The sequence below is a fragment of the Octopus sinensis genome, linkage group LG20 (assembly GCF_006345805.1).
Source record: "Octopus sinensis linkage group LG20, ASM634580v1, whole genome shotgun sequence".
In the NCBI taxonomy this organism is placed as follows: domain Eukaryota; kingdom Metazoa; phylum Mollusca; class Cephalopoda; order Octopoda; family Octopodidae; genus Octopus; species Octopus sinensis.
In genome coordinates, this window is record NC_043016.1 from 13,081,733 (window position 1) to 13,094,135 (window position 12,403).

The 12,403-nt window shown below is 36.2% G+C and overlaps 1 protein-coding gene across 8 annotated transcripts in view; it reads left to right on the top strand.

The window, feature by feature from the left end:
* The window catches only part of LOC115222684 (centrosomal protein of 170 kDa protein B), a 360,932-nt gene that overhangs the window by 264,037 nt on the left and 84,492 nt on the right, over positions 1-12,403 (top strand). For all 8 annotated transcript variants that reach the window (XR_005003214.1, XM_036511665.1, XM_036511667.1 and 5 more), the window contains one exon: positions 7,016-7,165. Coding sequence is in view for 7 of the 8 variants with exons in the window: in XM_036511665.1 (XP_036367558.1) it covers positions 7,016-7,165 (150 nt within the window). In the remaining variant the exon portion in view is untranslated. The remainder of the gene's footprint in view (positions 1-7,015; positions 7,166-12,403) is intronic.

Below are 12,403 nucleotides of genomic sequence, written 5' to 3' on the forward strand. Positions count from 1 at the left end.
GGAAAGTTAGGTAGATAGAGTTATTGGAGTTAGATAGAGGGAATATGCTGCAATCTAGTTGAGAGGGGCAAAGACTGTTAAAAGGGACAAAATGAGGCATCCACTGAGTGGAACATTAGGATGAAAAATTATATAATTTGTGTGGGGACTTACATTGAAATGGTGAGGAGGAGGAAAGAAATGGGTTTAAAAGTCATCATCATCATCGTTTAACATCCGCTTTCCATGCTAGCATGGGTTGTACGGTTTGAATGGAAACTGGTGAGCCAGATGGCTGCACCAGACTCCAATCTGATCTGGCAGAGTTTCTACAGCTGGATGCCCTTCCTAATGCCAACCACTCCGAGAGTGCAGTGGGTGTTTTTATGTGCCACCGGCACGAGGGCCAATCAGATGGTGAGCTGGCAGAATCGTTAGCACTCTGGGCGAAATGCATAGCCGTATTTCGTCTGCCGTTACGTTGTGAGTTCAATTTCCGCCGAGGTTGACTTTACCTATCATCCTTTCGGGGTCGATAAATTAAGGACCAGTTACGCACTGGGGTTGAGATAACCGACTTCATCCGTTTGTCTGTCCTTGTTTGTCCCCTCTGTGTTTAGCCCCTTGTGGGTAGTAAAGAAATAGGTACTGGCAACGGCTATGCTCAAATGGTGTTTTTATGTGTCACATGCACAGGAGCCAGTCTAGCGGCACTGGCAACACCCTTGCTCGAATGTTGTTTTTCACGCACCACTGGCACAAGTGCCAGTAAGGCGATGCTGGTAATGAACACGCTCAAATGGAGCTTTTTACGTGCCACCGGTAAGAGGGCCAGTCAGCGGCCCTGTATATGTAATATTTAAAATAAGTGAATACATGGATGATACAGTCGTTCTGATACAGGAGAAGAGTATCCTCCATCTTGGGCCAATCAAGGAGCCCAAGAAGTCCAAGAGCACCATGATCACCGAGGACTTGAACCTTCACCCAACTGTTGTTTCTCGAATCTGCTGTTGCATACTTAGAGTAGTTCTACTTACTCTAACCATTCTTATTTCAATCAATCATTTTTTTGCAAATTCGCTGGAAGAGAATACATCTCTCTACATTTCTATTTTTCATTCATTGATTTAATTAACTTCAAAAAAAGGGCAGGTCTGGCTGTGAGGCCAAAGGCATGGCTGTGTGATTTAAGTTCACTTTCCAACCCCATGGCTTCAGGTTCATTCTCACTGCAGGGCATCTTGGGCAAACATCTGTTATAGACCCAGGTTGACCAAAGTCTTATGACTAGATTTGGTCGACAAAGATGTAAAGAAACCTGTCACGTAATTACGTTTATATACATGTGTGTGCATGTGAGTGTGTCTTAACATCATACAATGGATATAAATGAATGTTACAATCATACAAGAAGTGTCTCTTATTTCTGACCTTCCATGAAAAACATGTCTGGCCACGGGGAAATATTTCCTTGCTTGGAAACAGGTGAGGGTTGGTGACAGGAAGGACATCCAGGCTGTAGGAAATCTGCCACAACTAATCTTGTCTGATCTAACGATTGCATGAGAAAATACGACATTAAAGCGATTATGTTGAAGGAAGCACTTCTGTAGTCAATTTTAAGCAGTAAATTTATAAATGATACAGTGGGATTATAAGTGTATGGTATGCCATATTATGTTCCTCTAGTTGTAGATAAGATTCATTATGTAGGTGACATTTGTTTATGGACTTGAAAGCTGGCAACAGAATTATGTTTAAGCTGGGAATTATTACACACACACCATACACTACTTCATTGAAAAATAATAGATAAGATTGATGATAATGACTTTTAAAGTATTTTAGATAGAATATTTATAGTAAGCTCAGGGAGAAGAATACAGACACACTGACAGACGCTGAAATACACAGAAGGATGGACAGACAGAGAGCTGTAGTTTATTTTAGATTGATCCATTGGGCTGTTACAGTAAAGTCTCTCCCATCTTATTGTTGGTTCCTGAGGCAGGAATAGACAGTCTTTACCCATATGAAGAAGATCTGACAGTACAGCTATTCTGTTGTGGTATTGAGTACTTTTTCTCTTGCTAACACCAATTCACACACACTACACAAGTGTGTGTGTGTCCGTGTCCCATGGTGGTTTGTTGACAAATTTTTCTGCTTTGTAATATTTTCTGTTGTTCTAATGGTGTTTCTCTTTTCAAAAAATAAACAAAACATATTTGTTCTGTACAATACACATTTTTTGACACTTACAAAATAACAAAAGTTAGTTTGTTTATATTCATACACACACACACGTCCAGCTAAAACCTCTCAAGGAGGTGCTCCAGTATGGCCACAGTCCAAAAACTGAAGCAAATACAAGATAAAAAAAAATATATATATATATATGTATGTATGTATGTTATGTCACATGCAGTACATGTGTATGATGTATATATATGTGTGTGTGTATATTACTTTTGTTATTCCTTACAAACTAGCTCGGAAAATATATAACTTACAGAAAGTTAACATTCACAGTTGCTTCAGCAGATCTATGTTTTTTAGATGTGACTTTCCTGATATTTTTGCTTAATTCACGCTACATCATATAGTACCTGCTTCCTCTTTTCTAGGAAAATCTGGCTAAGATTTGGTTGCTATTTTCAGCAGATAGAATGATCACATTTATCTCTCTGTCTCTCTCTCTCACAATTGTTGCTATTTGTGGTAATATGTAGAAAGTAACTAAATCTTTGTTATTCATCCCTTTTGGTACCAACCTGCCTGAGGCCATCCTTGGTTCCATGGCACAAACTTCCAACTTCAAGTGATCTAACCATTGAGTTTCTGTTAAAATTTCATGTTAATTAATGTTTCCAACACTACTTTAATAATGGTGAAAGCAGAGTATTTTGACCTTTAGCATTTAAACCAGACATGTCTAACTCAAATATTCTACCTGTTTCGTGTTCATACTGGCCAGATGTGGCCCCTCAAGCTTACCCTACATTTGAGGAATAAACAATCACATCGTTGAAATCTCAAAATCTCAAAGCTATGAGATAATGCATGATTAATTGAAAACAATGTGAATAAATAAACATTACATTTGACAGTAATCAGAATGCTGAAGAGTTAATAGAAATATGGTAACAAGAAGATTGATCTCAATCCATTCCTAATTGTACAGATCTATGTCCAGTGGTGTCAGAGCTGTAACTTTCACATTTCTCTTAGGACTATGTTGCCCAAAGTGTTCTTTCTTTTCTGAAGCAGTAAAGAAGAAAATGACTGCTATTTCTAGCAGATCGAGTAATAACCACGTAGTAATACCCTCATTGATTTGAGGAGGATGATGATGATAGTGGTGGTGGTGGTGGTGGTGTGGATGTCATTACATATTCACAAATCAATTTGAAAATTTTTGATTAGGAACTTAAAATAGGAGAGATTGAATGAGAGGTGGTGAGAGTGAGGTAAATTTATGGGAATATTTTCAACCTAAACACTGGGATCAATATTTAAATATTTGAAATTAGTGATATTGTCCTGATGTATGGATTTTCATTTTCTTTTTTTTTTTAATTAATTATTTAATTAGGTTGATTAAAGCTGTAGATTTCTCGTTAGTCTGAATGATAAAGACAAGTTCAATGACACTGTGGTTCTAAATTTCAGTTTTAAACTAGGCCAATTCTAGATTAATATGAGGTGGGTGTCGCGAAAGGCCTGGTTGGAGGCCCAACCTTCCAAGTTCTTCTACAGGGCTTGTGAATCTGAGAGAAGAATATGTTGAATAAAATCAGAATTAACTGGACCTCTTATGTTTTCTTTTACCCCAAACCAAGAACTTTTCAGCACCCCTTTGTGTATTGATTTATGAAAAAAATGTTAGGGATACAAATTAAGCCTGTTCTTAAAGATGACATTTTTCTGTAAAACTCTAGACAATCCTGTTGTTTTATCTTTTATCTTCATTTGTTTCGGCCACTAGACTGTGGCCATGCTGGAGCACTGCTTAGAATGATTTAATCAAATAAATTGACACCAATACTCTTTTCTCCTTAGCTCAGTTGTTATTTTATTGGTGCCTTTTTTTTTTTTTTGCCAGACTGCTAAGTTACAGAGACGTAAACAAACCAACACTTGTTGTCAAATGGTGGTGGGTGACAAACATAAAAATAGGCACACACACACAAAGACACATGCATATACACATGATAGGCTTCTTTCAGTTTCTTTCAACCAAATCCTGTCTTTAGTCAGCCCGTAGCTACAGTAGAAGACACTTGCAGTGGGACTCATCTTTAACTTTTTTATATTTTCTTTCCCATGTTGACACAGTTTGGACAAGATTTCTTCAGGCAGTATTCTGTGGCCAGGTACCTTTCCTGTTGCCATCGGTCTTCACACTTTGAAACCTATGAAATTGCCAAACTATGATGCCCTATTGTTTACAGAAAATACAAACGTCATCTTTTTCAGAGTTAATCTCTCTCTCTCACACACACCTACCTTATGATATTCTGTATCCCTCTTTCCCATCCAACAAATGCATTCACATTAAAGTTAGATAACTTTTACTTTTGTGCAGTTGTTGTTTAGCCCTAGGCTGGTTCTCGTTGAGTAGATCTAATAATGAAGTGTATTCTAACCATTGCCATGTTGTCTTTTAGTATATCAGTCCTTGATATTGTACAATGTCATCCTTGATTCAAGGATGACATTGTACAATGTCAAACACCCACACCACCTCCTACCACCACCACCTCTGTCTGTCTGTCTGTTTCTCTCACAAACAAAAGAAAGGTTAAGATATGATTTTTAGCACATTAAGCTTCTACTCAGAGACTTTTTCATTAGCTTCTGTTCTCTTTCCCTTTGGTTTGGTTGTTTTCCTTCTGTGTCTGATATCTCAAATAATTATGTGTCAGTCATATGGTTCTGCTGAAAACACTTTTCTAAAGCCTCCAAGATGAGTGCAGGCAGAGAAGGAAGATGGACCCAAAACCTATGGGCTGTCCTTAGACTATATGGTTGCCTGTCCTGGCTACTTACAACCCCTGCAAAAGACACAGGTGTTAAACAGGGTGGTGGATTCAATCAACCACCCCAAGAACACCCCATCCAATGAATATCCACATGATGTCTATCCTATTTCAATTCTCATAAAACTTGGGGGTCCATGTGAAATTATGCTATAATAGAAGAAACTTGCCCAAGGTGTTATTGTTTAGTGGGAATGAACATAGAGCTACATGACTGCAAAATAAATTTCTTAACTACACTGCCATGCTTTTGCAAATTTTGTTTATCCATGTTCACCAAGCAGTATTTGGGGGTGCATTTGTGTGTGTGTGTGTGTGTGTGTGTGTGTTTATGTTATTAAAATTTTGCTTTCTTACCCAGCTAGTTGGATATCTGTTGATCAAACTAAGTTATGTGGAAAATGAAATTAGTTACATGAAAAAACAATACTATACAAATGCTCTCTCTCTCTCTCTCTCTCTCTCATACACACACACATACACTAAGTTACATAGCAACACAAATTCTGTTGCAAGTAGTGGGAAAAAAACAAAAGGAAGAAAAAACATTTAAACACAACAATCTATACAAAAACAACTTTCTCTTTATTATTTAATATAATATTGGGTCAGATAGTTGTGTAAAGAACTAGGAGTGGAATGTACAACAAATGTAGCTTTACATATCAATAATGGATTATTTTGTTGTTTTTTTTTTTTTAATTATTTCTTCCAGGTTAAGTTCTATTAATTTCTCAGGTCAGACATGTTTCATGTATTGAGTTTAAGTGGAAGTAAAGTAAAGAAAGGAAATGATTTGGAATTAGAGATAGAATTATATATTGGCTTCAGATATTGGCACAAGACCAGGATTTTCAGGAGAGTGAGCAAAGTTGACTACATTGACCTTCAATGCTTAATAAGAACACTTAATTTTTTGATCGCTGAAAGGATGAAAGGGTAAAGTCAACCTCGGCGGAATTTGAACTCAGAATGTTAAAATGGATGAAATGCCACCAAGCATTAAGCCTGGCATGCAAATGATTCACCATCTTAATAAGAGTATATATTGCTTACCAGAATGCAGATGGTGTGTCCTGATCCTGTAGACACCATACAATCTTGTTTAGGAGTGATAAGTACCTGATAAAACTATCAATAATCTGCATTGGCCCAAAACTGTTTATTTGATGAAGAATCCTGCCTGATGTGTCAGTCCACTTATCCTCAAGGAGCATGAACTTATTTTAACAAATTCTTGGAGTATTGGTAATTAAGAGTGGTTTTCGTTTCAGGCACATAACATTTTAGAGTTTAATGATATTACTATACAGTAAATCTTGGTGGAACAAACTTGTGGCTAAAAGAATTATCAAAAGCCTCATATTTAGAATAAAAAGCAGAAAAGCTTAAATTTCATGTGTATTTCATAATTTGATTGTGCTCAACAAGTGTTTCATCATCGACTAATGTCCGTTTTCCATGCTGGTATGGGTTGGACGGTTTGAGGTCTGTAGAGCCAGCGGCTGCACCAGGCTCCAATCTGGTCTGGCAGAGTCTCTACCGTTAGATGCCTTTCCTGTGATATAAAATATGATATAATTCATCATCATCATCATTATTTAATGTTTATGTTACATGTAATTAATTAATTGAAGTTAATTTAAAAGTGATGTGTTGCCCATATTCTTTTGGCGGAATATTTCTCAAGTAAAATTCAGTTCTTTGGTAAATCTTATGTGTAATATAATGTGCCTAAAATTAAATTTATTGAATATCTCAAGTCAGTACAAGCTAGAAGTAGCCATTTACTAGATTTGATTTACTTATTAAGTAATACACACACACACACACACACACACACACAAACACAAAGAAAATAAAAAAAAGAGCAATAATTGTCTTTATGTGTGTTTTATGGGAAGCAAAAGAAGTAAATTTTATTTATATGTGAAATATATGTTTGTTTGCATACATTGATTCTATTGTTTGTTTGTTTTTTTCTTTTCCAGATATAACTAGAATTAAAAAGGTTACACCTCTTTATGGTCAACCTTCCTGGTGGGGAGAACCAGACATAGTTGAGAATGACCCAGTGGATTCTTCAAACAGCTCTCAAAACCAAAAGAAGAAATGCAATGATAGTGAAACATCTGACAAACGTAATTATATATTTGAATTATTCTGTGTTGGGGGGGAAAAAAAAGTTTTGCTTTTATTATAATCATTGCTTTAATGTTTGTTTTTTTTTCTTTCTTTCTGTGCATTGCTTACTGGTGAGAGTGTTAGATATAAGATCTTGAGTTCAATTCCTGGACCAGGTGATGCATTCTGTTCTTCAGCATAACACTTACTTCACATTCTTCAAGTTTAGTCAGCTGTGAGTAACCCTACAAAGGATTGGTGTCCCATCCAGGGGGAATGTTGTGATCTGTCACTAATACGCTGTGGAAACCAGATAACTGATCTTTTGAGTCCCAGTAGTCAAGACAGTGATGATGATGATGTTGATATAGGTTTGATTGGTTTGTAATACAGAATTCTTCCTCGTATCAGAAATTGTTATTTTGTCTGCGAAGTCCAATCTTCACCAATCTTTAGTGTCATTTTGCAGCTCTTCCTTGATTTATTTCTACCTGTAAACATCTTTAACCCTTTAGCAATTAAACCAGCCATATCTGGCCAAAATATTCTATCTCTGTTTTATGTCCAAACTGGTCTGGTCCAGCTCCTCACACCTACCCTACAAAGTCATTCCAAAAATAAACAAATTATTGAAATCTGGAAGAGATGAGAATTTGACAGTAAATTGAATGCTAAAGGGTTGATCACACAGCATGTATGGTCCATTTATTGTGTGTGTTTTAAAAGAAATTTACCATGTAAATTTCACAGAATATTTAAGAAGAAAGTGGTTTGAATGCAAGAAAAGAGTAATTAGTTGAAAATATCTTGATATTGCTTCAACTGCAGGAATTTGCTCAGACGCTTGCATTGTAACTATGTGACTTTGGTTTCAGTCCCACAGTGTGGCGCCTTGGGCAAGTGTCTTCCACTGTAGCCCTGAGCTGATCAATGCCTTTTGAGTGAATTTGGTAGACAGAAACTGTGTGGAAGCCTGTTTTGTGTGTCTGTGTGTCCTTCCCAATGCCACCTTGCAATCGGCAATGGTTTGTTTACATCACTGTAACTTAGTGGTTCGGCAAAAGGCAGCCAATAGAATAAGTACAAGACTTAAAATAAGTACTGGGTTCAATTTGTTTGATTAAACCCCTTCAAGTAAATCCAATATGGCCATAGTCCAGTGACTGAACTGACTAAAAGATAAAAGATATATGTTTGAGAGAATGTGATGCTCTACAATAGTTAAATGAGGAAGCCATTATATTCTTTTCTACTCTAGGCACAAGGCCCAGAATTTTTGGGGAGGGCGAGGCAGTTGATTAGATTGACCCCAGTACACAACTGGTACTTAATTTATTGACCTTGAAAGAATGAAAGGCAAAGTCGACCTTGATGGAATTTGAACTCAGAATGTAAAGACAGACGAAATACTGCTAAGCATTTCGCCCAGTGTGCTAACATTTCTGCCAGCTCGCCGCCTTAAGAAAGCTGTTATATTGCTTGTATTTATTCACACATGATAGCCACAAACCTCATATTGCAAAAGAAAATAGTCTCAGCTTGATATGTAATCTCACACTCCTATTTATAAGTCGTCTTTCCTCTACTTCTTACATGAATTCTAAAGTGGGTTCTATTCTTCTCTGATTGCTTGCTCTATGCTTTTTGATGTAGTTCCTTGTTTACTTCAACTACAAAGATTTCAGTTCTCTCTCGGATTATTGCCCTGAGTGGTTGTCCTTGTTACTCAGATATTAACCCTTTTGTTACCGTATTTCAGTTGAGATACTCTGTGTTTCTCCCAATTTTAAATATAACAAAGAATTTAGTAAAATAACTTAGTTATCATTAAGCTAGTGTTAGGAATATAAATTGTGACTAAGGTTTGGTGGAAGATTTTAATTCAAAACCAGACATTTGTAGTACAGGGCCAGAGCTGGTTTCAGCCAGGTTGGTAATGAAAGGGCTGAAGGTGTATAGGTTTGGATAAGTTTCTATGCCATAGGATGATATTGACATTCCTGGTAATGTATCAGCCAGGGCTGTGGGATCTTTTTGCCAGCTATTTTGGTGCTGTCTGTTTGGTGTCTTTGATTCAATATCAAGTTATTTGCCATTAGACATTTCAATATTTTTCTCTCTTTTGTTCTCTCTCTCTGTTTATGTGTGTGTGCACATCTAGTTACGTTAGTATGTATATGTGTGTTTATTGTTTCTCTCTGTATGTGTGTACGTTTACCTCTTGTGTCAAAGCATTTCTGCTGTTGAAACGGTTTGAATGTCCAGTCCCTCATACCAAATCTTTAGTATCCAAACAGCTGCACCCAAGCCTCTCTTCAATCTCAAAATCTCGGATTCCTCCTGGTAAATGAATTTAGCCAAACTTATGAATATCACTAAATAATTTTTGTCCGTTTAATCTGACTTTGGTTTTTTTTTTTTGTTTTTTTTTTTTGGTGTGAATTGTAATTAATTACCTACTTGCTAATCTACATCTATTTCAATTAAGCATGGACTGTGTCTCATTGATCCTTTTGTGTAACAACAACTTCTAAGGATATAATAAGGAAAAGAAAAAAAGAAACGTGAATGCTATTCTTCTCTTCAGGTCAATGAAGAAGAAAATATATAAAGTAGAAAAATAAAAATAAAATGAATAGTAAGTGAGCCGAAACACTGGAAGTGAATTACTGTGGTTGTTTATCTATTGATTTGGACAATGTGTTTTACAGAACTGCCTCCTTGGCTAACATAAGTAGAGGGAGCAAAAGAGAGAAAAAAAAGAAAGAGTGTGTATGTGTGTGTGTGTGTGTGTGTGTGGTGGTCAAAGAGAGTTATGCACACAAGTGTGTATGCATGTTGTTTGATGTTGCCAATGTGTGAGATAATGCAGATGTTATGGACATTTGGTAAGAATGGATAATTAGGGATCTGGTGAAGCTATGAGTTTACATGTGTGTCTGACAGAGAAGAAGGTGAGAAAAAAAAAAAAGGGAGGATGTTAGCTAAGATGAATAGATAGAAAGATAGATCTCGGAGGGGTTTTATGATTAGTGGTGAGGATAGTGTGTGTTTGTGTGTGTGTGTGTGAGTGAGACAAATGATTAAGGCAGCTTGGCAGCAAAACAATGTTTCACAGCTATTGGAACTATGACAGCTTGTAAAAACAGATGCTAAAACATATGATGACTATCAAATAGATTTTATCAAACTTTCAGAAAGAAAAAAAAAAGTTTAAAGTTTTGCTTTGTTCTGTTTACTGGGTTTTTTGTTTTTTTCCTTTTAAGAACAAATTTTTCTGGTATGTTATTTACTCAGTTATATGGTGTGTAGGGTTATGGAGGAAAGGAAGGAAAAAAAATGTAAAAACCTGTATTTCCTGAAGTAGCATTCTTCACCAAGAATTATATCATATTTATTTTGAAAAGATTAAGGCAGGTTATTCCAGTTTACTTTTAACATTTTATTTTTAAGTTAAATAGAGAAAAACTATTATTATTATTATTATTATTAGTAGTAGTAGTAGTAGTAGTAGTAGTAGTAGTAGTAGTATAAGAAGAAAAGATTGGTAGAATTTTTAGCACACTGAGTGGCATTTTGTCTGCCTTTATGTTCTGAGTTCAAATTCCATCGATGTCTGCTTTGACTTTCATTCTTTTGGGGATCAATAAAACAAATACCAGTTAATTATTGGGGTTTGAGGTTATCAACTTACCCTCGTTCCCAAAATTGCTGACCTTGTGCCAAAAGCAGAAACCATTATTATGGCGGTGAGCTGGCAGAATCATTGGCACGCTGGGCAAAATTTTTAGTGGCATTTCATCTGTCACTACATTCTGAGTTTAAATTCCACTGAGGTTGACTTTCATCCTTTTGGGGTCAATAAATTTAGGTACCAGCTGAGTAATTTGGGGTTGATGTAATCAACGTAACTCTTCCCCACCAAAATTTCAGGCCTTGAGCTTGTAGTAGAAAAGATCATTATTATTATTATTATTAAAGTGACAAGCTCATAAAATTGTTAGTGTTTTGGTGAAGATGCTTAGCAGAAGTCTGAGTTCAAATTCTGCTGGGACTGATTTTGTCATTTATCCTTTTGGGGTTGATAAAATAAGTACCAGTTGAACACCAGGGTTGGTATAATCAACTTATATATACTCCCCACAAAATTGCTGGCCTGTAGTATAAAGGATTATTATTATCAGTGGTATTTCATCTGCCTCTACGTTGGCAAATTCTGCTGAGGTCAACTTTGCTTTCCATCCTGTCAAGGTAAATAAAATAAGTACCAGTTATGCACTGGGGTTAATGTAATCAACTATCCCTCTCTCCTAAATTTCACACCTTGTGCTTATAGAAGAAAGGATTATTATTATTATTATGCATTATCTATTTTACAAACTTAGACAAGTAGAGTAGGCCAATGGAGATTTCAAATGTCTTCACAGAGAACATAATATAAACGAACTACTGACCACATATATCCATCTGCCCTAGTAACTTGACCAGCTGTATGGTTGTGTTGCATCTGCCTGGTGTACCCTTATCAGATGTGTAGTCATGATGGGTATACTGTGCTTCATATATTTGTACCCCAGTGTCACTTTGGTGACATGCACTGCTCTCTCACTCAATAATAATGATATTAATGAAAATAATAATGGCTTCAAATTTAGGCACATAGCCAGCAATTTTGGGGGTAGGGGCAAGTTGATTACATCGACCCCAGTGTTCAACTGGTACTTAAGTTATCAATCCCAAAAGGACTAAAGTCAGTTGACCTTGGTGGAATTTGAACTCAGAACATACAGATGGGTGAGATGCCACTAAGCATTTTGCTCAGCATGCTAACAATTCCGCCAGCTTTCTGTATTGATAATAATAATCCTTTCTATTATAGGCACAAGGCATGAAATTTGGGGGAGGGGGATAGTCAATTATATTGACTCCAGTACTCAGCTGATACTTATTTTAGCAACCCCCAAAAGACTAGAAGGCAAAGTTGACCTCGGTGGAATTTGAACTCAGAACATAAAGCAAAATACCACTAAGCATTTTACTCGGCATGCTAACAACTCTGCCAGTTCACTTTAATAATAATAATAATAATAATAATAATAATGATGATGATAAATTGCCATGGTCTATTTATTTCTAATTTCAATACATGACCTCAGATCAATTTATGCAGCAAATAAGTTAAGCTGAGGAATAAAAATGTTTTAATATTCCTTAGTTTCATTCACAGCTGTTTCTAGAATGTGTATGCATATTTG